Raw genomic sequence first — 27,500 nt, 5'->3', positions numbered from 1 at the left:
CTAAATGCACAGCAGCAGCTAACATTCTCACTTCACCCATTATGAGAACATATTACATTCAAGCTAGACACACCTAACAATATATTTAAATAAAGTCTCCATCAACATGAGTAAATAAAGGCACATGTGTCTCTGCACCTGTTTCAACAATATGGAAATAAAAACAAAGCAAATTTATCACGCCTTAGTGCACATGCACAAAGACAGGCATCAACACAATACCAGCTCTCCAACTCTCCACAGCCGAGCACCGCTAAACATACTCATACATACATCAACAAAACCAACACACATACCACCGTATTCATACGCTATCCACGCAAGCGTAAGAGACACATGCCATGTCCATGCATACAAACACATCACCTACAAACCTATGTGCAAATACTGCCTGTCTTTCAATGGCTCAGACATACTAATGTATCCCCATTACTACAGGGCATGAAACTGCATACAGTTCACATAACCCTCACAAATACAGACCATGCTCTTTCTCACTCTCCCTTTCTCTATCCATCCCTCAGTCTGCAATCTTCACCATGTACACACAAACAGACACACACACACACATGCGACACACACACTCGAGCACACACACTGTTCCGCTTGATTTCCCCGCAGACAGGAAGCCGCTTGCAATGTTTTTATACAAGTCAGTGTAGCCTGCTCCACACAAGGGAAACGTAAATCACCGCCGGCCAAGGTTACACAGCCGGCAAGTAAGCACAGAGCCCTGCAGCTGCCAACCAACCAGCCCACCAACCCACCAGCCCACCAGGCACAAGCTCCCCTCTCCCCTCACAACCATACAGTCTTAGAGTCGTAGCCACAGGCATACTGGAGAGAACTGGGCCTTCTCATGATAACAGGACAGTCTGTTACAGTGGTTTTAAGGTGCATCTTTTAGCTCTGTGGCATTCCAGGACAAAAATCAAACAGTCAATCACTCAATCAACCAAGAAATCAGTGAGTTAGTGAGTAAATCAAATTTGAATTAATGTCATCTGTTTTTTTTTATTTACAGAAATATTTATACATTTGAATTGATTTCTATATTATTAACTGCCACCACTGGTAATGTCTATTACTGACATGATAGTGGCCGTTTTGAAATAACTGCTAGACCTGCAAGCTCTTGTGGGAAACGAACAACAACTTTAACGAATCCAACCCACTACACAGTTCAATTTATATTCATTATACTGCATTAACCCAACCCCCAGCAGGCTGATAATACAGAGTCAACAGGGGAGTGGTTAATTTCAATAAGCCAAAAAGAGAGAGAGAGAGAGAGAAAAAACAACACAAAAGTACACCAGTGACTCAGCCCATTAATCCTTTTTATCGGAGGCATGACTGCACACGCCATTGTTCTAGAAAAGGTTACTTACCATCACCGTAGTCCTTACTACGATTGGGCAACTGGAACTGCCTGGGGAAAGTCCCGTGTTTCCCGTGCCGACCTGTAGGGGGAGCACACACACACACACACATCCATGTCACCACACATTTTAAGGGACTGGAGCTAAGACATCAGCTACTTGGTAGACTGCACTGAACTACAGACTTGAAGGCAATGCATTCAGTGGGTCAGAAAGTTATGAGATGCAGGAATGTCGTTAAACAGTAGTTACTACTACTACTAGAAACTACTATATTCACATTTATGCATTTGAAAGATGCTTTTATACAATCAAACTGTAGTAAGCTCCGAGACTTGTTAAGAGTAAGCACAACCAGTGGTGGACAGTAACGAAGTACATGTAATTCGTTACTGTACTTAAGTAACATTTCCATGTATCTGTACTTAACTCAAGTACATTTATTTGGTAAGACTTTATACTTTTACTTCACTACATTTAAAGCGAAAATTATTACTTTTCAGTTCTTTACATTTACAGAAACACTCGTTCCTTACTCATTCCTTTTTTATTTTTAATAAAATACCAAAAGGTCAAAGTGTATCGCGACTATAACCAATCACCGGCAGCGCCCAGCGCGCGATTATCTGCTGAAGTTAACAACAGGTGTAGTCCTGATTGAAGAATTGCAAAGTCACTGTCGCTGCCAAATGTGAGGACCCTGCCTGATGTGAGTCCGCCGCTGCCTGATGTGAGTCCGCATGCGCAAACACAAACGGTTTACGGCAGAAGGCTCAGGAGCAAACTATCCAAGACATGCATGCTCATACATGGTTTAATATCAACGTATCTGGCTTCTCTTAACGCATAATGTAGGTTTATTTAACGTAGTGTTTTATAATTTTGTCAACGATTTACAGCATAAGGTTCAGTGTCAACATATGGGGCTATGTTGTATTACTGTTAGGCTACTAGTAGGCTAATGAATGCACTGCTTAACTAATAATTCAATAAACATGAAGCTTAACATCATAAACCTTGGTGGATTTCAAACGTAAACAAATGCGCTTGTCATTCCACTTCATGCTGTAGCCTACACCACCAGCATTACCTGGCTCGTTGTACTACAATAGTGTCGCAAAGTTTGCGCATGCGGACTCACATCAGGCGGGTCCTCACATTTGGCAGCGACAGTCACGCTGGAGCTGGAAGCATAAGGTGGTGTACGTGCTTGTGGTCATTGAGAGTTCTTACTCCTAGAGATTATTCATATTATTTGTCAGGTAAATGGCTGAGGAGCTGACTGCAGCATCATCGGATGAAACAGAAGTTGGTGCCCAACACCCCTGGCCTTATTTAGCCGAATGGTTTTAATTCATCGAAAAGAAAAAAGAGTCCTATTACTTCAAGTGTCGCCTCTGCATTAAGAACACTACGCTGTCGGCATTCTGGAACTCGCCATCAAATTTAAAAAAGCACATCAATGTAAGTTCGCCATTACATGACTACTACTAACAGAGTGGTTATAAATATGCCCCGGTTGATTATATTACATTGAAATACATTACATTAACAGGTTTTTTTTTATCCAAAGCAATATGCTAGCACCCAAATTATCTGTGGAGATGCTAAGTGCCAGTTTAATACAGCCTCCCTTACCAAACGTTAACGCCGGGGACACAGTCGAATTCATGGCCAAGCGAAGTGAACGTGCAATTCATTCCTATGACTACTCTGTTTATGACAAGTGAAATGAATGGAAAATAAAATAATGAAACTTGAAGGAATGCTTTTTGTGTTGTTGCTTCAAAACCACTTGGTCTTACTTAAAGATAATATAGTTTTGAGTATTTTGGGTTTGATTAGGCAAATGTAAAGCATTGTTCACCTGTTCAAGTAGGGGTTTTGATGTGACAGTTAAAAAAAAAAATACTTTTACTTTTAATACTTAAGTATTTTTGAAGGCAGATACTTTTGTACTTCTACTCAAGTAAAAAAATGAGGTGAATACTTTTACATTTACTTGAGTAATATTCAATGCAATGTAACTGTACTTTTACTCAAGTACACAATTGGTTTACTTCGTCCACCACTGAGCACAACAATACCAATTATACCTGCCAAAGTGCTGTAGAGAGCAACACACCAGCATGCATTTTTCAGCTAGTAATATACATGAATCAATATGCTTCACTAACGCCTTCACAGAGGAGCCCCAGTTTTAGTGTTACTATTGCAGATAAGAGTAATTTGTGGTGAATTGTATGATGCTGAATGAATGAGTGCTGCTGAGAAGCCTGCATATCTATGCACTGACAGTAAATGGAACAAAGAAGCTACTGCTTTGTTTCTAAGCTTCCCAAAAGTGAATTGGGATAATCGCTGTCTGAAGCACCTGCTTAAACAAGCACGCACAGCACTCAGGAGGTTGTGTTCCCCCACCCATTCTGTTCCATTAAGCACTACTTCAAACACAAAAAAGATTTGTGTATGTGTGCACATTTTCAAGTGTGACTGTGTGTGTGTGCATGTGTATGTGTGTGTGTGTGTGTATGAGTGTGTGTGAGTGTGTGTGAGTGAGTGTTTGTATGCAATGCAAAAGTGCATCACATTAGTGAAATCAAGACAGAGTGTGCGATAAGAGAACTAGCAATAGAAGCAGTATTTTTATGTGTGTGCTTCTCTGCACGTGCAGATGGATGAGGGAAACAGGATGAGTGTGTGTATGTAGCGTGTGTGTGTGTGTGTGTGTGTGTCAGTAAGTAAATGCAGGTGGGGGCGACTCGTGCTGAGGGAGGCGAAGGGCGGCCGCACTGCAATTGAAAGCAGCTGTTCAGTCAGATGACTGTCTCCCAGCGCGCTGTTTTTCATAGCCGTATCCCGGGGAGACGGGCTGATTTTCTGTGTTTAGCCGCAACAGGGGAAGGAGAGGAAAAATGTACTCACGGGCCCAGTAAACAAACCATTTGAGCTCGCTTTGGAGTTATCCTAACTGCTGTGGAGCGCGCAAGTGTGTGTGTGTGTGAGAGAGAGAGAGAGATTGTGTGTATGAGGGAGTGTGTGTGTGTGTGTGTGTGTGTGAGAGATTGTGTGTATGAGAGAGAGAGTGTGTGTGTGTGTGTGTGTGTGTGTGTGTGTATAAGGTTGTTTGTGTGAGAGAGAGAGTGTGTGTGTGTGTGTGTGCGAGTGTGCTTCTATTCTCTCACATGTTGGTCCATGTGTGTAAGAGAAAGCAAAAGTAAGAGAGTAATCCTAGTAGGAATAAGTGTGTGAGGCCGAATTAATGTTCTTAGTCTTCTCTTGGCACATGTATGTGTGTGTAATAGTGTGTGTGTGTGTGTGTGTGCATGTGTGTCTGTGCTAATGGACATATCCCTGCATTTCAACAGAATGAAAAATCTGTGCTGTGTGTTTGTGTGAGTGAGGTTTTGTGATTCTAAGTTCAAGTGGTGTCTGTGACAGAATATATTTGTGGGTGTATAGTGTAATTTCAGTGCATGGACATTACAGTGGGTATTTTTGTGTCTAACAAACTATAATTGTATGTTTGTGTATATGCACACAATATATTTATGTATATTGTACACCATATATTTATTTATTTTATGTGTGTGTGTATATGTTTGTATGTATGTGTGTGTGTGTGTGTATTTATGAAAAGAACATGTGTGCATATGTGTGTGTTTGGTGTGAGAGTGTGTGCTCGTACGCGTGTGTTTGGGCTCCCTCTGTTTGGGGGGATTATTATCTCATTACCAGGGAGGCCTGCTGTATTTGATCGCCGTTCAAGAGGAACAACACAGGGAGACAGAAGAAGAGCTCCACGGGGCAAGGAGAATGAGAGCGAAAGAAAGAGGAAGAGAGAGAAAGAGAGAGAGAAAGTGAGAGAGTTTCTGTTCTCCTTCTTCCTCCCTCTCCCTCTCTCTCTGATTCGCTCTCTCTCTGTGTTTCCATGTGAAGACTGGGGCTAAAAAGTAATTAGAAAAGAGGAGACATGGTGCGCAAATCCCTTCATTCTCCACCCGTCCGTCTCCGTCTCCGTCTCCAGCGTCTGAACTCCGTCTCCTGGAAGCTCTGCCCCACTGACTGCAGAATTTAAAGCACCTAGTGTTTTTTTTACTCTCAGCAATACAACCTACTGCTTGATATGGTAAACTTCCCAGACACACACACACACACACACACACACATCCCCCCCCCCCCCCCACCTTTTCTCGCGCTCCCTAAACTACAGAAAAGCAATAGCTGCCGGTCACACACAGTTAGGTCTTCAAATCCTCACAGCCACATGGCCTGTGACGATAACGAGGTGGCGGTCATTAAAATGGCTGCTTGAGTCGTGGTTGGGGTGAGGCGAGGTGTGTGTGTGTGTATGTGTGTGGGGGGGGGGGGGGGGGGGGGGTGTAGAGTAATAAGAAAAGGCTGCACCAACCTTTGTACTCGTAGTTGAGGTTCAGGTAATTGTTGTCCCGGTTGTTCTGGGAAAAAGGAGGACTACAGTAACAAGAGGGAGGGGTGGAGAGGGGGGAAAGAGAGAAGAAAAAAGACAGAGAAAGAGAAAGAGGGAGAAAGAAGAGAGAGAAGACAAATGACTATGGCTATTTTTCGCCTTTAATTCCCTCACCTACAGAGGCAAAACTTGGATGCGAGCTGCTGGCAGGCTTCTGCCCTACATTCCACTGCATTGCCCCAACCCCTCTCTCTCTCTTTCTCTTTCTCACACTCACACACACACACACACACACACACACACAACACAGACGCTGAACAAAATGCAACACTAAGGGTTGCCATGTAACATATAATTCTATCACACATTCATTCATTCTATTGAGTTTTGCCATGTGACCCTCAGGGTTAAAGCACTCACTTCAGCATATTCTGTCTAAAGCTCAACAAAAAAACTCACATTTTCTTTAACTTGATTAAAGTCATGAATATGTAAGTCCTGGTATGGCTCAAACCTACCAAAAAAATCTACGAAGAGGTCTTATTACCTGTTCTAATGAATGTGCTCTCTTAAGCAGCTATGCTGGTGTATGCAGTCCTTTCTTTAAATTAAACCTGAACACAACAACAATCTGTTGAGGTGAATTAGTACCAGCTCTGTCGTTAGCCTATAATTAGATCTATTTCATACTGGTGAGTGTAATGTTGCACTGGTAGGCATGGGGTGCAGATGTATTGTTGGCCGTGACCCAATGATCATGCAGAGAGTGACGTCACATTTGGCCACTGGGGGCATCGGTGAGCAGGGGGTAGAAGGGGGGGGCGAGACCCCGGATAGCGTCCACGCACGCTCAGAAAGAGGGAACATTTTTCCATGCAGTCGTTTCCTGCCATTGTTCTCTGGGACCAGAGGCCAGATAAGGCTTGCGCAGGTAGTGCTGGTTTCCGTCTCACTCTCTCTTTCTCTCTCTTTCTCTCTCTCGTTCTTTCTCGCTAACTTTCACAGTTTGTCTTTTTTACCAGATGTCCTCTCTTTCACTCGCTCGCTCTCTATTTCTTAATGCTATTTCATTACTCCCCATCCTTTTCGCTCACTTGTTCCTAATAGCCCTCTTTCTCTCTCTTTCTTTCTCCTCCCTCTTCCTCCCTTTTTCACTCCCCCTCCCCCCAACAGTAACACAAGCCGTGAGTGATAGCCCTGGAATCCCAGCGTCCAGATAAGAGAGTTGCTGCCTAGCGACCACGGGGCCTCTCTGGTTGCTTTGTAGCGACCTGCTGTCATTTCCTGCCAGGCACCAGCAGAGGGGACGGGTGTTGTGCTGACTACTACGCCCGGCTTAAATGGACGCTGATAACCCCCTCTTACACAAACACACACTGGAAAGACATACAACAGCAGACGCTTACATGTGCAGCGAACACAAACACACACACACACACACCCACACACACACACAGATACACATACATGTGCGTATGAAAACATGAAATAAAAAAACACACATCTACTGTACATGTGAAAATAAACATACGGAGACAAAAACACACACACACACACACAAACATCTAGAGACCGTATCAACACAAGCATACACAGTGCTCATACACACCACTATAAACCCATTGAAACACATTTGTGCATAGTCATGCGCACACACACAAACACACACGCACACACAGACAAACACACACACACACACACACACACACACACACACACACACACACACACACACACACACACACACACACACACACACACACCACCCACACAGGTGCACTGAACACTCTTCTTACCTGTCCAGGGCTTGGTCCAGTGACTGGCAGCTGCTAGACAGTGAATCATCAAACGGCTCGATAAGCTGCAAGAGAGGAGCGATCAAGAGTGAATCAACACACACTGTCCCATCATTTATCCAGCACCCTCACCCTCCATCTACTGGGGCCCCAAGGCCAGGCTACCTGCTCCTGCAGAAATCTCTTTACTCAGCATTTTTTAAAATGATTTTCAATGACTTTTCCTTAACCTAACAGTGTGTGAATTGTGACCGCTCTCACTCAATGGGCCAAATGTAAATGTTTCAACAGATTTGAGTGGGTAACACTCTGGTGATGCAGACTACATGCAGACTATGGCTCCTTTGGTGATGTCTATCTTGCTACCAGTTACTAGCTACCTTAGAGATGTGTGTTTGTGTGTGTGTTAGGGTGGTATGAATTGATGTGTGATTCATCAGTGTGTCTTGGAGGTGCCCATGAGTGCTAGTGGCGCGGGTTCGGTCACGGGCACGGGTGCGTTCCTTACGCTCTGCTCGTGGATCTCGGGGATGAACTCGCCCTCGCTGTGGATGCTGGTGTAGGAACCCTGCCGGGCGATCTGCTGCTGCTCCTCAGGAACGCTGCCGGGAGGGGGGGACGTGCGGCCTGTGTGCAGAGAGCCTGGAGGGGCGGAGATAGAGAGGGAGGGTTAGAGACAGGGAGAGAGGGAGGGTTAGAGAGAGAGGCAGACAGAAAAAAGAGGGGAAAGGGAATGAGATTGAGAGAAAGATAAATAGAATGACAGAGGGAAGAGATTGAAGAAAAAAAGAAAAACAGAGATGGAGAGAAAGACAGAGAAAGAGACAACCTCGGTGTCATGACATTTCATTGATATTTTTGAACATTTGCATTCCCAGTAGTTGGGTTGTTGTATTAGCATATTTGTGGTACGTAATTTGTCTACACAAATTGTTTGTGTTTTTATTCCAGGGTGTAATACGTTTTCTCATGTACAAACGATCTCCAGTTCACACCAGGAAAACATTGAAATTAAAGACAAAGAGGAAGGAGAAGGGAGACAAAAAAAAAGGTAGATCAAGAGAAAGCAAAGAGGGAGGAGAGGAGAGACAAAAAGAAAGATAGATCAAGAGAGAGCAAAGAGAGGGAGCAGGGGAGAGAGAGAAAGAGATCAAGAGAAGGACAGGAGAGCGATATAGAGAGATAGAGAGAGAGAGAGATCAGGAGAGGAGAGGGATAGAGAGATAGAGAGAGAGAGATCAAGAGAAGGAGAGGAGAGGGAGGAGAGTGAGAGCCTGAGAAACCAGGGAGGCTAAGTGAGGCGATAAAACAGCGAGAGATGAAAGACAAACGCTCCAAATTAGTTTGTGTTATAGAGATGAAACGCAAAGGGGAGGACAGTGACGGACTGAGACAGGAGCAGAGAGACAGAGAAAGAGAGAAAGAGACAACGAGAGAGAGAGAGAGAGAGAGAGAGAGAGAAAGAGAGGGACAGCGACGATATATGCACACCAATAAAGAAGGAGGTGATGGAGGGCAGAAGAGGGGGCAGAAGAGGGGGGAGATGTGGGCCTTGGTGGGGGAGCTGATGACGGGACAGTGGGACTGGGACCAAATGAAGGAAAAGAGGGGGGAACTGGGTGATATATGTACCGCACAGAACAAGCAGGGGATGGAGAGTTAGAGAGAGGGCAAAGAGAAGAGAAGAGGGGAGGTGTGTCATGAGTGGGGGCTTGAGGAGGTCTCAGAACAACCTCAAGAGAAGGGAGTGGGTTATCTGGTATGGCACAGCATAGAATAAGAAGGGGGACGGGGAGAGGATGAGAGGGGTAAGGACAGGGGAGGTGGAGCAGAGGATAGGGAGGGGCGGAGGTGAATGAGCGAAAGAGCAGAGAGAGGAGGTGTGAGGAGACGACAGGAAAGACAGGATGGAGGGGAGGAGTAGATGAGAGGAGATAAGAGGAAAAGGGGGGAGGGGGGAGAGGGAGGGCGCCAGCGAAAAGACACCAAGGGTCATCAGAGATGAGAGGAAACAGAAGATGATCTCTTAAAAAAAGAAAAGAAAAGCAAAGCCTAAAACGTTTGGCGTCTGGCGCCAGCGACGTGAGCGAATCCCGCTTAGAAGCCAGCACTCGGTCGCCTTTCGCCTCGGCGGAGTGGACGTGCCCTTCCGCTTCTGTCACGCTCCGCGCTGAGAAAACACAGCCTTGAGTCCGTGCCACTGGCTTTCACTGCCAGCACAGCACAACACAACACGGCACGGCGTAGCGCGGTACAACAGGCGGGAGTGTGAATCTAAGCTTCTCTCCACTCTCAGGTGTGAAAAGAGACAGAGAGAGGGAGGGAAAGAGAAGATGGTAAGAGAGAGTTGACGGACGAGAGAGGAATGACAGAAAGAGAGCGCGGAAGAGAGGGAAGAGCCTAAGGTGAAAGGAGAGTGGGACAGGGAGGAGAGTAAAATAGAGTGAGTGTGTGGAAGAGAGGGAGAGAAGGACAATCAGATGCAGGGCAATGCACAACCACTGAAGCGTCCCACAGTCACGGCTCTCTGTCTATATGACAATTTCTCCTTCTCTTCATCTGTCACATACTCCCCTTCTTATTTATCACTATCTCACGTCATCTTTTCTTTCTTTATTTACTTCCTCTCTCTCTCCCTTTCTCCCCCTCTCCCTCTCTCTCTCTTTCTCTCTGTGTGGATTCTGCTCACTCAGTGTGGATAACACAATCAGGTCCACATCGGCACCCCAGCATCTCTATCCAAGCATGCACTGCACCACTCAACAACTGCACCATCCCACCAGCCACACACACACACACACACACACACACACTACCACAGGCTAGCTCAGGGATACAGAGAGAGAGAGAGAGAGAGAGAGAGAGAGAGAGAGAGAGAGAGAGAGAGAGGGAGAGAGAGAGAGAAGCAGTGAGAGAGAGCAGGGAGGGTGTGAGTGTGCGTGTGTGTAAGTGTATGTGAGTGTATGTGTGCTTGTGTTCATGAGAGAGAAAGAGAGAGAGCGAGAGAGAGAGAGAGATAGAGAGACCATGAGAAAGACAGAGACACCCACCAGAGACCACACACACACACTCTCTCCTTGCTGACAAAAGCCTCGCGGCAGCATTGAGGTTTTATCCGAGTAGCCCATAATTATCATAAATTACACTACACTTCAGGATGCACCGTAGCTCCATCCACTGCGGCTGATGCCACGGTAGCGCACTAAAGGTTAGCAGTTAGCAGTAACCACTGCAATCTGCAGATCTGTGAGCAAATACAGCCACAGGGAGAAGGGTTACTGAAGGGTTCACCTGCAAGTGTATGTGTATGTGCGTGCGTGTGTGCGTGTGTGCGTGTGTATGTGTGTGTGTGTGTGTGTGTGTGTGTGTGTGTGTGTGTGTGTTCTCAGTGACAAAAGCTTGCAGCAAATCCAGACAGGAGACACGAGGAGCAGAAGGCTGACCTTTCAAAGACTGACCAAATCTGACAGCAAAGGAGTGCTGTCACTGAGAGTGTGTGTATGGATCTGTTTGTGTGAGTGCATGTGTGTGTTAGGGCAAGAGAAAAAGAGAGTGAGAGAAGAGAGAGATTACAATGAAAAGGGGAAGAATGTCTGTGTGTTTCAGAGCGTTTGTGTATCTAGGTGTGAATGTATGTGTGTGTGTGTGTGCCGCTTTATGTGTGTGTGAGTGCATGCGTTAGCATATGTGTTAGCATGTGTAAGGATGACTGCCTGACTGCACGTGGGTGTATGTGTGTGTGCGTCTGTCTGTGTGTGTGGGTGTGTGTGTGTGCGTGTGTGTGTGTGTGTGTGTGTGTGTGAGCCTGAACCTCAGAAATCATTCTGAAGCTGAACAAAAAGAGCCCTCCTTTTGAGAAGCCATCCTTCAAACAGAGCAAGGCCCTTTCGCCTTCTCTCCCCCACACAGAGCGGACGGTGAAGAACAACTCAGGATCCTCTGACAGTCCGTCTCATCTCTGAGAGGCCTAGAGCAGAAGTGGCACATATTTTGTGCCTTTTGATCTCCAAAAAGTGCTGAGGGAGGCTCCACATGGATGACAGGTGGTGAGTGAAGTGGAGTGTGTGTGTGTGTGTGTGTGTGTGTGTGTGTGTGTGTGTGTGTGTGTGTATGTGTGTGTGTGTGTGTGTGTGTGTGTGTGTGAGGGGGGGGGCAGGGGGGAGTAAATTCCTCAAGTTTTATGGGACTACAGAAAGGGCACTTCTTGGTGTAAAGATTCATTAATTATTGGCGCCATCGCTTGTCCTTATTGCGTCCTGTGCCCAACATATCTGTCAGTTGTGACAATGCCGCCGCCACCGCTGAGCATTTGCATTCATTTGCATGAAGCGAGATGAAATAGATCTTCTTTAGGTTCACCGATCACAGCGCCACCCGCTGAAGCCTGCCCTTGGAAAACTCCCCTGGTGACTTACTACTCCCCCTGCCATGCACACACACACACACACACACACTCACGCACTCATGTACGCACGCACGCACGCACACACACATTCACGCACGCACGCACACACACACACACGCGCACGCATGCACACACACGCACATACACACACACCAGCTAAACACCTGACGTCAACGTCCCCTTGCTGATGTCACTTCAGGGATGTAGTGTGACTGGAATGACTGATAAACAAGCTGGCTAATGGCTCTTTGATATCTTTCTGTTAAGTTTGCAGGTGTGTATGAGTGTGTGGGCATGAGTTTGTGACGCACCTGTGGAATGTTTGCGCACTCGCTCCGAGCCCTTGAGCAGAGATCCCTTGATGTCCCCAAGCGACCTGGATGACTTCATCTCACTCTGTTTGTCCCTACTGTTCACCTGTAGAAACTGCCATACGGAGGGGACATGTTAACTATTGTAATAAAATTAATTAAAAACCACCAGAAGCACAGTACAGATAAAAAAAAAAATCACACCAAACTGATACAAGTAACGATGTGAAAACATTCACAGCTTGAAGACGCATCACAAAGATCTCCCTGCATGACCTTCACTGATTGAATTGCAAAACTCCTCCTGTCCTGTGGTTACCCTTATTGTGGTTATCATAGTGTTTGGTTTGAATGTTGTCATGCCAAGTGAGGCGTGTGAAATGGGGGAGGGGGGGGGGGGGGGGTACCCACATGGTTGTTCTTGGGAGTTTTCAGGGATATCCTCATAGGGCCGTTCAAGCCGGCACACAACGGAACTTTCTCCAAGTCCTCCTGGCTCTTCAACGGCAGCATTACCTGGAATTTCGTTGTATGTAAATACAATGACAATAAAGGCTTTTCTATTCTATTATTTCTATTCTAGAAAACACATACACAGATGGACACTTAAATGTAGACACAGACACACAAGACAGTTGATATAAAACAGCTACTTAAAAATCCTATATTCTAATATTATACACTGTACATAATCATACAACAGTACTTCTTCTTTTAGACTGTATGTGGGTTAGGTTACTGAAAAAACAAACACACACACAGACACACACACACACACACACACAGACACAGACACACACACACACACACACACACACACACACACACACACACACACACACACACACACACACACACACACACACACATTACCTCTTTGTCAGTATAAAACATGTCCATCTGTTGGCCAAAAGCCTCGGTTACTTTCTGGAGTAACTCCTTGAACTTGAGGGGCTGCTGGAACATGATGATCCTGAAAGAACACCGTGAAACACAAACAGGGTTAAAGGTCAAGATCACTGGTGCTTGAAAGAAGAAGGAAACAGTAGAGGACTTAAAATATAGCTCAAAAGTCGCTTACATTTTTGACTTGATTTCAATTGATTACTTTACTTTACAGCATCACTCATAAATATGTATTTCATTACGATAACCTGCATTGCGTCAAACAATTGTATGTGTCCAACTGAATGTTATTACATTTCACAGGGCCACGATCTGGGCTTTACGTCACCAAAACAACAACCATAACCATAGCAACAGAAAGAACAGAATAAAGACAAGGCTCAGACAACCTCTCCATGGCCAGAGTACAAAATGCTCCTGGCACATATAGTATACACATTCACTGCACTCCTACAGTCAGATATATATTGCACTGCGTCAAAAATATGGATGTTTTATGCCGTAAAGGCCAAGTGGCAACAGGCTGGCCAGAGTGATGAAAACTTAAGTCCAGTCCAGCAAGGAAACGCCCCCGGGCTCAGTTGCGGCCATGCCCTGTCAGACGTGTTTCATGGCAGGCGCCCAAAGCACACCAGCGGCCGGTCTGTTTGTCTGTCGTAACCTGTTGCCCTGGTGCCGTGGGTGAATTTAGGTGGCCCTAGACGCAACATGAGAGCAGGACCACGAGGCACGGGCGGGAGGTGACTGACACGCCGAAGCATGATTAATCAAACAGGGAGAAGAAGGAGAGACTGGGGTTATGCCTATGCCTCTAATGTGTGTGTGTGTGTGTGTGTGTGTGTGAATGTGTGTGTGTGTACATGTGTGTGTGTGCATCAGTGTGTCTGAGTGTGTTGTATGTGTATGTGTGTGTGTGTGTGTGTGTGTGTGTGTGTGTGTGTGTGTGTGTGTGTGTGTGTGTGTGTGTGTCTGTGTGCGTCTCTGTGTGTGTGTGTGTGTGTGTGTGTGTGTCTGTCTGTGTGCGTACGTCTCTGTGTGTGTGTGCGTGTGTGTGTGTCTGAGTGTGTGTGCATGAGTGGTTCATGATTAAAGAGCTTGTGAGGTAAAAGTTTGTGTTTCTCTATGTGTTTGATTAAAGAGTGAGCGTTTATTGAATAACTTGATTACCGGCTTTTTTATCAGCACGGATGTGGGTGTGAGAGAGAATGTGTCTTTGTGTGCTTGTGTGTGTGTGTGTGTGTGTGTGTATGTGTGTGTGTGCGTGTGTGATAGAGAGACATGTATTGCGGGCGACCATGCGTATGTGTGTGCAATTCTGTCCAACAGCATTGTTCTTCGTGAGCAAGCATGTGGTTTTGGGACATGTATGGATGAAAGAGGGTAATGTAGGTGCACACGTGAGTAACATGTGAGTTTACATGCAGTAATCTGCATGTACATGTGAATGTATTTGCGAGTGTCCGTGCGAATGTGTGTGTGTGTGAGTGTGTGTGTGAATGTGTGTTTACATGTCAGTGTCTGAGAAAATACTGTATATGCATTCTATATGTGTTTGTTTTAGAGAGTGAGATAATGTCTCTGTATGTGTGTCTGTGGGAATGCAGCTGTGAGTGTGTGTGTGTGTGTGTGTGCGTGCGTGCGTGTGTGTGTATGTGTGTTTGTAAGAAGACAGAGAATGCCAGTGTGTGTCTGTGTCAGAGAGAGTGAGAATGTCTGTGTGTGTGTGTGTGTCAGAGATAGAGAATGTTAGTGTGTGTGTGTGTGTGTGTGTGTGTGTGTGTTTGAGAGCTCCCTGCAGCTCGAGCAGCAGGGTTGGCCCCACATCTGAGTGCGAGAGAGAGGCTTCCTGAGAGGAAAGCCAAAAAAAAAGAGAAAAAAGGAAAAAGGAAAAGAAAATGTGGAGCGACGGCCATGGCTGCAGCAGCAGCAGGAAGTCCGTTTTCCATTTCCTCCTCCTTCCCCGTCCCAACATCACGTTCCTCTCTACTCACCCTGTCTTGTCTGTCATTCTCTAGCTGTCTCCCTCTCTCTCCCCTTTCTTTCTCTCTCTTTTTCCCTTCTCCGGCTCTCTATCCCCCCTTCCTATTAATCTCTATCTTCTCTCCTTCTCTGTCTCTGGCTTTTTGGGAACACGTCTCAACAATTTCCTCCAAAGAGCTCCACTGGTGACAATCACTGCTTGTTTACTGATGAGTGCGGTTGTTGTGGTAATTGCTCTATATTGGATGTTGTCTAGGGGCATCGGTTCTAGGAAACAAGGGAGTGGGTGGGGGGTGGTGGTGGGGTGGGGGGGGGGGGGGGGGGGGGGGGGGGGACGGTTGGACGCTTGGCATGACCTAAAATCCCCAGCACTGTTTATGACAGGCGATGGGGCAGATCGCCACGGAAATGCCTGTCGTCATAGTAAAGGAGGACGGAGGATGCGGGATGAGGCGGGAGGATACGCAGTGATGTGAGGCGACGTTCCTTCCGTGATGTGCACAAATAATAGGCTCATTTTTACCCTCTCTGTCTCGTACTGTCTGAGGAGGACACACACGTGGTGGGCTTGCGCACAAACACACTTACCCACACAAACATACACATGAATTTGCTATCTTCAGGAGATCCCACATTGCATGGTACCTGACGCACACACACACACACACAGCAGTCTTTCATTGCGTGCAACAGAGCACAAATTCACTCTGTCGTCCTTTCTCTCTCTCTCTCTAACTAACTCTATCGCTCTCTCTCTCACACACACACAAACACACACGCACATGCACACCCCTTTTCCTGTTTCAAGACTTCAAGTCCAGCCAACAGTGAGTGGAGAGGGTCCAATTAGGCAACTTACTGGACCTTCCTCCTCCTCTTCCTCACTGCCTGTGCCTCGATGCTACTCCGAGAGTAGACTGTCCATGTGAAACCAATACACACACACACACACACACACACACACACACACACACACACACACACACACACACACACACACAAACACACACACACATACACACACACTCAGATCACACTGTGCCTCATTGCCACCACACTGCTATTTAATTTACACTTCCAAACATTCTCCATGTTCCTTCTTTTTTTAAGCTGATTTTTTTATTATCATGATAGGGGTACTTTAACATTATTAAACCGGGCATCATCATTTCTTCCTACCGACTCCAATTAATGTACTATAAATATCTTGCAGACTCATCTATCAGTGACTTAATGGTATTAAATGCATGTAGCCATATCATCTAGACACATAAAAAGGTGATTTAAGTTTTCTAGTTTTACCCTTGGGAGCTGGGTATTTATGTAAGGCGTCTCTTCATGCATATTAATGGTTGTGCTTGGACAAGTATTGTTTATGCCTTACCATCTGGCTATGACAGGGAGGCTGGGACAGGGAACAATCAAAGTGTGTGTGTGTGTATGTGTGTGTGTCTGTCAGAGTATGAGTGCTCTCAGTGTTAGTGTTAGTGCTTGTGTGTGTGTGTGTGTGTGTGTGTGTGTGTGTATGTGTGTGTCAGGGTATGAGTGTGTGTGACAGAGTATGTGAGTACTCTGTGTGTGTGTGTGTGTGTTTGTGTGTGTATGTATGTATGTGTGCAGAAGTCAGATCATCAAAAAAGTATCTGGTGGAAGTGAACCCAATGACCGCCCTGTTATCAGTATGCAAATCATTATCTCCCCCGTCACCCAGTCCAGTGTCTATCTGTCACAGCAGCCATGGCGTAAGGGAAAACTTTAGATTTAGAGATTTAGAACAGCGGCAACATACGACAGAGTAGAAGAAGCACCCCCTCCCCACCATACACACACACACACACACACACACACACACACACAAACACATGCACACACACACAAACACACACACACACAGAAAACTCCTGCCTCTTCCTCAGTGGCCAATTAAAGGGATGAAGCCGGACGGGGAGGGAAGGAGGGTTGATGGTTGACACTCTCTATCTCTCTCTCTATCTCTTTCTCTGTGTGTGTATGTATGTGTGTGTGTATGTGTGTGTGTGTGTGTGTGTGTGTGTGTGTGTGTGTGTGTGTGTGTGTGTGAGAGTGTGTGTGAGAGCATGTATGAGGATGAGTGTGTGTGTCTCCGTCTGTGTGTGTGAGTGTGTGGACTGTCCGTCAGCGCCGATGATGAGGCTGCTCTTTCTCTCTGAGGCTTTCTCACTCCATCTCTCTCTCTCTTCATCTCTCTCTCTCTGTCTCTTCATCTTTCTGTCTGTTTTCTTTCTCTCCTTTGCTCACACCTTCTCTTTCTCCCACTCTCCCTCCCTCTCTCACTCCATTTCATCCTCCCTTTTGCTGTCACCCCCTGCCTCTCTCCTTCACTATCTCCCTCCCTCTCCCTCTACCCATCTCTCTTTTTCCCCCTCTCCTCCTCTCATGATTCCTTCGGGGCCACTCAGACCAAAGTGTGACTTATCCTAGCATGTCCTCTTTGTGGTGTGAACACACTCCAAGAGGAAGGCTTCTGCATTGTCACTGCACACAAACACGCATACACACACACACTCACGCGCGCACGCACACACGCACGCACGCACTCACGCACGCACGCACACACACACACACACACACACACACTCTGCCTGTTCTCTTGGGATATAATGACCTTGAATTCTCTGTGCTGCTGTTTATACAAAAAAATCTCAAGGTAAGAATAACCTCTCCGACTAATTGGTCAAGCTGAAGAAGCACATCTACTATATACTCTTGTGAAACTCAGGGGACAATCTGAAACTTGCAAGAGCCCATATCTTGTGAGAAAAGAGAACAGAGTGCTTTTATAGCACTCACTCTCACACACACTCTTGCCGTCAGCACTACCACCAGACCTACTGTTTTCTAGCCACTGCCTTCAGCTAGAGCTGCCCCCAGAAACATGTCAGAAATGTGAAGCACTGTAGGTCAGTGCAGGGTGTGTCAATGAGCTCAAAGAGTTGACATCCTCTCCCACTCTTTCACTCTCCCCATTCTCTTCTCTCTTTCTGTCAGTCTCTCTCACCCCATCTCAATCACTCTCTCTCTCACTCCCAATCCTGCCACAGATTCATGCCACATCAAAAATGCCAGAGCAGTAATTGTCCTACAATTCAGATTCTCCCATCCCTTGTTTTCCACGTGCTGAAACCCCATGCGGAGCCAAACACGACCTCCGAACCTCACACAGGAACTCGAGGCATTTCAGAGAGAAGGGGACCATTTCACAACTTACCGTTTCTCTCTCTCATGCTCCAACTTCACCCGTAGATCCTGTCCAAAGAAAAAAAAAACTGAATAAATGGAAAGCATCAATGTTTTTTTTTTACTCTCTAAACACAGTACTGACAGATGGATAAGCGAAGCCAGTAATGGCAGCAAAAATTTAGTTTTTGGCTGATGTGCTTTCATTAGTTTCCAGTTGGAAAGCAATGCAAGGGGATTTGGGAGGGGGTGTAACTGGCTGTGATCAGTGATATTGCCAGGAAATACAGGCACTGAATTCAGCTTAACTGGAACAAAGTCCCTTTGAATCCAAGGAGATTCAAGGGAGATGCTTAACGATACAATGCCCTTACCTAAAGTAAACTAACAGAATCACGACAGTGTCACAACAAGCTAACAAGGACTTGAGCTCCGAAACACGACGCAAATTCAAGTGGTGCGTCTTTACAATAAAGGATTTAGTAGAAAGTATGGGTTGACTCCACACTCTGGCAGATTGCTGGCAGAGAACAGAAAGGAAACTCTCTCCCTAGGCGTGTTTATGTGCCTCGAGGCCAGAATTGCCCAATCGCCCCTCTGCCGAAATGAGGCAATGTTTGGTGAGAGAGAGAGAGCGATAGATAGAGAGAGAGAGAGAGAGAGAGAGAGAAAGAGAGAATGAGGAAGAAGAAGAAGCAGAACACGGCGATGAGAACAGACTGTTGTGATGACATTTTTTTATTAAAAACTTCAAGATGATGTGAGGACGTTGCTTTATTTATTTTGAAATGCACAATGTACAATGCTGAGGTGGAGTAGTTTCTACAGTGTGTGGCTAGCATTTCCAGTCATGTCTCAAAGAGACTAGTGTTTGTTTACAGTTTTGTGTGTGTATGTGTGTGTGTGTGTGTGTGTGTGTGTGTGTGTGTGTGTGTGTGTGTGTGTGTGTGTGTGTGTGTGTGTGTGTGTGTGTGTGTGCGCGTGTGTGAGACAGTTTGTGTGTGTGTGTGTTTATGTACAGCGTAATTTGTCTTGTACTTTGACTTTGGTCTAGAGTGACAGTAATGCGATGTGAACAGAGGTGATGACACACACCACACACACCCACACACACACCAACCCCAGCCCCCCCACACACAAACACACACACACATGTTAGCTCTGACTGGATTTGGGCTCGGTGCAGTGTGGCCTCTCTCAGCTGTTTCCTGTTCCTGACAGCATCTTACAGCACTTGAGCTCCGAGCCCAGCTCACCGGATTCTCACAGGTTCACCTCAAACAAAGGCCCTCACTCTGAGCCATAAAATCTATCAATCTGTGAGGCTTGCCCGTGCCATGCAGCATTAAAGATGACATACTTATAGTATTGATGTGATATAATAATGGTGCACTGGTGGTTGATTGGATAAGACAGAGTAGAAGGGAGCGGTGGGTGAGTGAATGTCCCAGAGTGGATGCAGATGAATCAGTTCAGTTAATGCGCATTTCCATCATCATTTGTTGTTTAGCACAGCAGAGGAATTCCCTTGTAACTGCGAAATGAAAAATAGCCTGCAGCGAAGAGAGAGTGTGTGTGTGTGTGTGTGTGTGTGTGTGTGTGTGTGTGTGTGTGTGTGTGTGTGAGTGTGTGTATGTGTGTGTGTGTGTGTGCGTGTGTCTGTTTGTGTGTGTGAGTAATTGAGTGAGTGAGCATGCCTGTGAGTCTACGTATGGGTTTTGGTATGTGTGTGTGTGTGTGTGTGTGTGTGTGTGTGTGTGTGTGTGTGTGTGTGTATGGGTGTGTCTGTGTGCATGGCTCGAGATATGATCATCTGATCCTCTTACCTGTCGGGGGTTGGGGCTGCGAATCTTGGGCTTGTGACCCATGTTGCTGTTGGGGTAACTGCGGGAGCTAAGCGCCGCCAGATCCTTCATGATGGAGTGGAGCGCTTCTTCATCTTCTGCCAAAGCAAAGAGACAAAAAACACAAACCCATGTTAGCACCAGGATGAACGCCACGTCATGTCACATCACGTCACGCCAAGTCACTCAACACGGCATCACGCCACCCGGCGCAATCCCTCCCTTCGGTGTAGATAGCCCCTGAGGGCGTGCAGTGTGCTCATTCCTCTGATGCTAGCATGTTAGCTATTTGCTGCCAAAGCAGTGAATGTTATGTTTCAGATTTGTCCCTATATTACTCTGCGTTGCTGTATCCTCCTATCCAGTCCTTTTGTTTGTTGTTTGTTTGGAAAAGCAAGAGAAGATGACTTGAGGGGTTCAAATCAATCAAGTGTTTACAGACGTTACACTAAGACAACAATAAGTAAGGGAGAGCTTGCTGTTAGTACTGACAATATAAAAGTGTCATCGCTGGTTTGAAAAATATTAGCCTTTGCCACCACATACACCAAGACCCCGCACACACACACACACACACACACACGCACTCAATGGCATAAGCAAACAGATCACAGGGAGGCCGACGTGACTCCACTACAGAGCCGTAACCATGACGCCCACTGCCGAGCTGAGCAGAGCTAGCCGGAGCCTAGCGGGAGAGAGGAGCGAGGCGAGAAAGCTGTCCCGTGGGATCCTCATTACAAAGAGAAGGCAGAGCCGCTGCTGCAAGGAAGCAGGAGCTGGAGATCAATGACTCTGCGAGTGCACATTAGAGCCCAGACCGAAAGCCTCTCTGTGACGCAAGGGGATGTACGGTGGGCACACACACATAACAATAGCAGTGGTGCTAACCGCTGCCGACACCAAAGCCAGATGAGGCCTCACGCGAGCGGAATTATTAATACGACTCGGGCTTAATGAAAACCACCACCCTCCACCGGGGTCTGTGCCCTGGCCATCTCTGTAATTAATTAAGCAACTGATTAATCATCTTATTAGAGCCGTGTGAGTGATTCAGGCTTTTTTCTGGGGCTCGCTGGCACTGGTTGGAAGAGCCTCCTACTGCCAAGCTCTGCACACGCAGGAGCTCAGTGGACCTCCCTCAGGGAGGACCTGGCTCTGCAATAAGCCCAGACCTCAGGGGGTGCAGTGGGGGGTGGAGGGATTGGGGGGGGTAAAAAGATTTAAAGGAGTCCAGCGCTAGATGTGGGCTCTGGAACATTCCAGGTTGTGTTTTTATAAGACTTAAACTGTGAGGGTTGAGATTTTTCAGGGGGTTAGACAGCAAAGGTTAAAACATTCTGCAGGCCCAGCGCTGGTCTGAAAAATGCCAAGTGGTATAGCTTTTATAGATTTAGACTTAGATTTAGTGTGTCAGGTAGTACAGATTCTTTGTGGGGAAGGGCCTGATGGATTCAGAAAGCCTAGTGCTGGACATTAGTAAATATGTATAGGTTATATACACAAGTATATACCTAAGCATATACAGTATATGTATAGTTTTTTTTAGATTTAGATTATAAAGACTCGGCTTATTCAGGGTGCCCACAATTTCTCAGTGCACCCTTGCCAGCTGAGATGAGGGCCGAATCTGCTCCATAGCGGGCTGCTTGCTGGGCTCCAGTGTGCATACTGCACACTCACTTCCTCTCCAGATGTTATCAGACGAGTTTCCACCAAGCAGGAAAAGAAGAGAGAGAGAGAGAGAAAAAAGAAAAAAGAATGTGTGCTCAGAGCCATTGCCATATTTCCATAACATCAATGTCTGGCTCCTACTTCCTTGAGCCTGGAGTGATGTCACCGGCCAGCTAGGGCCTCTGGTCCGTGCCGGGGAGCGTGATCCGAGCGGGGAACATGTGCTGGGTGTGTGTGTGTGTGTGGGAGGGGGGGGGGGGGGGTGTAGGGGGTTGGGGAGGGAGAGACTCCAACTGGGTGTGGGGGGTTGATGTGGGGTTAACCGCTAAAACATATCTCTCTCTCTCTCTCTCTCTGTCGCTTCCTCACTCTGCCATTGAAGAATGTTGTTACACCTGAGGCTTGAGCAAATGCTGCATATTAACACTCTGAAGGAAGAATGCACGGGATGAATGAGTGGGTCTGTCTGTGTGTGTGTGAGAGAGAGAGAGGGTGTGAGGGTGTGTGTAAGAGAGAGAGACAGAGTGTGAGAAAGAGAGAGAGAGTGTGTGAGTGTGTGTGTGTTAAATATCAGATCTCAAACTGTTAGTTAGCACTAATGCTACACCCTATGGTTAATTGGTAGCCTAGATATCCTATTGGGACTTGAGGCAGCACTGAGCCTTTAAAAAAACTTCTGTCTGTGTGTGTGTCTGTTAAATAGTACAGCTCAAACTGTGTTTGGAGAACAAGTCCACGTAACAAGTGATATAGAGACACATCAATGGCAACCAGACGCTTACCACAATGGACTTGAAAGAGAATAGCAGAGAACAGCAGAGAAACCACAGTGCTCTGGAGCAACACCAATGGTTTTGCATCAACCTAATATGAACATTACAGCTTCCCTTTGTCTTCCAACATGGTGCTTTGATAAATAAACCATTTTGAGGTTGAGATAAAAGCACTGTCTCTAATTACTTTAAGAATTAAGTATGTTAGCATGCGAGTCAAATAGACATACAGTCTTTGAAGATACATTGGTGTTTTTGTAGGACAGTGTTGTAGGGTAATACTTTTTTACTGTGTGTGTGTGTGTGCGTGTGTGTGTAAGTTGGGTGTGGAAGCACTTCAGTCAGAGTGTCCTATCTATCTGGAAGACAACACAGCTTCATTTTTTACAATCTTCATTTGCTTGCTGAATGTGCAATTAGTATGTAACAGTTATGTTCATTCGGAAGCATGCGTGTTTGTATATGTACGTAATGTGTGTATGTAGTATATGTGTGTAATGTGTGTGTGGGTGTGTGTGTGGGTGTGGCGTGTGTCATCAGTTTTTCTCTGTGTTTCTTTTTGCTACACTACAAAGCTCTGACATCTCACCCTGCTACCTGCCACAGCCACCAGCAAGTGGACGCAATCATGCAAATGAGCACGTCAGGGATTACCATTTCAAGAGCCTTTAATGGAGCCAATTAACAGCAGTCGCTTAATTCCGCTGCTGCTGCTGCTGCCGCTGCCGGGACTGAGTGGAGTACTCACAGAGACCTCCACCTGCACAAACACACCGGGACACGCCAGCCTGGGCGGAATTTTCCGGAATTAGATGGGATTAGAGTGTCTGAGGAGCAGCAGTGTCTCGGAATGGCGCTGGCTGGGGCAGGCAACGTTGGGGAGGAAACTGGGCAGGACCCCACTGGTTTTGGAGGGGGGGTGGGGGGGCGGAGAACAGCAGATGGGGTCCAGCGCACCTTTGAACACTTTCCCACCGCTGGGACGGTCCACTGCCAGCTGTTCTGCTGACCATGGCACTGCCTCCTGCAAGAGTTCAGCCAGAGTTCAGCACAGGCCCAGACAAGCATGGATCTGTCTGCTCCAAGCAGGAGGCTACGGGGTTGGGGGGTTGGGAGGAGGGATGCTGGTCCACTTTCCACCCCACAACATTGCGGTTATTTGCCAATGGGGCAGAGCCCTGAGATATTTCAGGCACTATTTACTGTACGGCTTCTGTAAAGTGGAGGCTGTATACGTTTCTGTTGACGTAATGGCTATACAAGGGATTTACACATACAGTATTTAAAGTGCAATCTATCTAGTGTATTGCTGGGAATGGGTCAGACGTGGTCTACGAAAAACTAAATTGGTCAAGGAAAAAAAAAAAGCCAAATCAGACTGCTGACACACTTCCTGATGAATGCAGTGGCTTTGCAGGATACCCCACACACACGCACACCTTTTTCTGTGGTACTCTTAACCCATCATATTCAAACAGTTAGAGCTGTACCATTTAACACACACACACACACACACACACACACACAGACACAGACACAGACACAGACACAGACACAGACACACACACACACACACACACACACACACACAAACACACACACACACACACACACACACACACACACACACACACACACACACACACACACACACACACACACACACACACACAGCGGGGACGGAGCCGGGACTTCCTCCATCTAGAAGTGCGGATGAATGACTCACACCTTCACATCCTCAGGATTCCCTGAGCTGGAGAAGAAATGACTGACACAGGAGGAGGGGAGGAGGAGGAGAAAGAGGAGGAGGGGATGGACGAGGATAAGGAGGGAATAAGAGGAGGAGAAGAACAAGGAGGAGGAGGGGGTGGATCAGGATAACGTGGAGGAGGGAAGAAGAGGACGAGGACGAGGAGTAGAGGAGGAGGAGAAAGAAGTAAGAGAAGGAGAAGGAGGATGTGGTGTTTATGAGAAAGGACTACAGTCCTTGTTCACCCTCCCTTTCAAAACTACTTCTGAACTTTTGCTTCTGTCAACAGCCAGCATTTTAGAATGGAAGGAGTGGAAAAAAAACTGTGGCTGTCACGAGGACACCGATATCACTGTCAGCTTCAACTAATCTTCATGCCCTTCTGCTGATAAGAATCAGGTTCATGGTGAGAACGATGGAAACCTTTACGTAAACGTGCATACCTCTTTAATCTCGCTTTAATCATTCTCTGTAATATTGATCTGTTCACAGTGGGCTTAACAGACACACACCTACGCATATCAGTTAATCTTTGGTGCAAAATGCACTTCAACCACCAAAACACAACTCATGCTGCCATTACATTAGCACATGTTCTCTCTCAGTGTACGATGACCTAAAAAAACCTAACAACCTTAAGCATTGCCAATTGCATATATTAAATGATGCTGTGTCCTCCAGTTTGGCATAGATTACTGTAGTGTTGCATTGAAAAGAAGAGAAAAAACACACAAAGACAAACACTTATTTGGACTACAGTAATAAAGTTTGTAATATTACAGTAAACAAATAATTCTTTAATGCTGCAATATGTTTCATTACAGCCATATGCTAAAATTGCACGTGTTACTGCACTTTATAGGCTTACTACATTACAACAAAAAGGCATGAATATGCTACGTATTTACTGCAGTATTTCCAATGCAGTAAATTACATACATCAACACAAGGTACAGTCTACCAAAGTACTGTAATACCCCTAGAAGTCTGCTGTAGCCCTACAGAAATGCTGATCCATTCTGTCCTCTGCATTTGGTGTCAATCTTTTACATTTTGAACTTCGCATTTACGGCAACATTCTCTATCTGAAGTCAGTTTTCATGTTTTCGGCAAATATACTGTAATTGCATTCTTTAATCACTGTCTTTCACTGATAGCCTATGACTTACATATACAGTAATACTGTTATAGTGGAAACAACTCTTCAGGAACAGTTACATCTATGTTTGCCTTCTGTAGACTCTATTACTATAGAGATAGTAATAATCTAAATAAACTTTCTGCTAAATAAGAATACTTTTTCTTATTCAAGCATATAACTTAACTTGTCTGTCCAAATACAGCATATTTCCATCTATACAGTGATCTTAATTACTGTCAGTTAGTTTTTGAACTGAAAGTTAACTGTTTTGAACAGTGTATCTAAAGCTGGCAAAATATGCTGTAGTTGCACAGCGTTTTGCTGGTAGTAAACATTGACTGGGACAGGTATTCAGGAATTTTGGAAGAAGATGTTATTGACTGCATTTGTATCTAAGCATAGGGGCAAGTATCCGCAGTGTGGTTCATATGGTCTACTATGCTCAATGTGTTTAGTGTTTTGGGGAATTTGTACATGGTATTGATACAAAAGTTAAACTGATTGGAAAAAACTGTAAGTAATGTTAGAGGTCAGCTGTAGCACTGCCTGACTGCTTCAGCTGCAGGCAGCTTTAATATGACTGATAAGTCCACAGCAACTTGCTGACTGCCTGTGCGGTGGCTGTGAAGAAGCCCGTGCTGTGATGGAGCCTAAGTCTTCACAGGGGTTGCTGACGACGCCATTGACAGCCGTTATGCAAATGGCACCTGCCTAAGGTGGTTTCAGACCAACTGTCTGAACGGACAGATGGAGCGCTATATGTGTGTGTGTGTGTGTGTGTGTGTGTGTGTGTGTGTGTGGGTATGTGTTTGTGTATGTATGTGTGTGTGTGTGTGTGTGTGTGTGTGTGTATGTAGGCTATGTGTGAGGAAAGCTATAGAGTGTGCAGTGTGTGTGTGTGTGTGTGTGTGTGTGTGTGTGTGTGTGTGTGTGTGTGTGTGTGTGTGTGTGTGTGTGTTCGTGTGTGTGTGTGTGTGTGTGTGTGTGTGTGTGTGTGTGTTATGGGTATGTGTTTGTGTTCCTACTTGTCTTTACTTGCCCTGTGTGACTTTTTTCATTGTTTGGTTTGTTTGTTGTGTTTTGACACATGTTCCGTGACAGCTCCGTGAAGCCGATGAAGAGGGGGATGCTACAGCACGCTTCACTGTTGGAGAGGCAGTAGGAGAAACAACTAGAGTCTCGACTGCCCCACCAACACACACACACACAGCAAAGGAGAGGGGGTAGTAGGTGTGAGTAGAGAGAGAGAGAGAGGGAGAGAGAGAGAGAGAGGAAAAGGGAGGGAGAGGAAAATAGTAAGAAAAAGAGAGAGAGACAGAGGATCTGTCAGTAGAGGGATTTGTAAAGACTGTACAGTATTTCAGGCCATTAGGATCATTAGAATGAAAAACACTTTCAGCGCTCCAATGCTTGCCTGCCTTTACATCACTGCAGCTGCTGCTTTTAACTTCACAAATCACGTTAATCTGTCAATGTTTATGTTCACTGCACACACACACTACACACACACACACTCACACACACACTGCCCCAAGACTGTTGATTTAATCCTGCATGATGATGTCATGGAAAGTCTTTGTGAAGGAGTAAGAGAGAGAGAGAGAAGAAAAAAAAGAAAAGTTGTCACTGTATCATTCTTGGCACCAGGCTTAAGTTACAGAGATGGCTATCAGCGCGAGATATGAGTGTAAGACAAAGTCAACCTGACTTTTAGACAGGCAAACCGGTTGTACTGTTAGACAAAGTTTCCACTTCATCTTTATTTTTCCACAACAGAGCCATAAATCAGTGTAGCAGAGGTCAAACTGTAAACAGCTGGATCGACTGCCTCCTCATCGAAACACCTCAGTATACAGCTCCGATCTCTTAACGTGCACATGCCACACACATTAA

General features: G+C 45.9%; 1 protein-coding gene across 1 annotated transcript in view; it reads right to left on the bottom strand.

Moving 5' to 3' along the window:
• map3k22 (mitogen-activated protein kinase kinase kinase 22) overlaps positions 1–27,500 on the bottom strand; it is a 49,557-nt gene that overhangs the window by 8,956 nt on the left and 13,101 nt on the right. Inside the window, exons 4-12 of the mRNA XM_080855400.1 lie at positions 20,252–20,367; positions 18,457–18,494; positions 13,197–13,296; positions 12,735–12,839; positions 12,324–12,438; positions 8,116–8,249; positions 7,608–7,672; positions 5,794–5,855; positions 1,392–1,463 (exon numbers count right to left, since the gene is read on the bottom strand). Of these exons, the coding sequence (XP_080711526.1) occupies positions 1,392–1,463; positions 5,794–5,855; positions 7,608–7,672; positions 8,116–8,249; positions 12,324–12,438; positions 12,735–12,839; positions 13,197–13,296; positions 18,457–18,494; positions 20,252–20,367 (807 nt within the window). The remainder of the gene's footprint in view (positions 1–1,391; positions 1,464–5,793; positions 5,856–7,607; positions 7,673–8,115; positions 8,250–12,323; positions 12,439–12,734; positions 12,840–13,196; positions 13,297–18,456; positions 18,495–20,251; positions 20,368–27,500) is intronic.

Source organism: Sprattus sprattus (genome assembly GCF_963457725.1).
Source record: "Sprattus sprattus genome assembly, chromosome: 17".
Taxonomy (NCBI): domain Eukaryota; kingdom Metazoa; phylum Chordata; class Actinopteri; order Clupeiformes; family Clupeidae; genus Sprattus; species Sprattus sprattus.
This window is presented reverse-complemented; position numbering and strand designations above follow the sequence as displayed.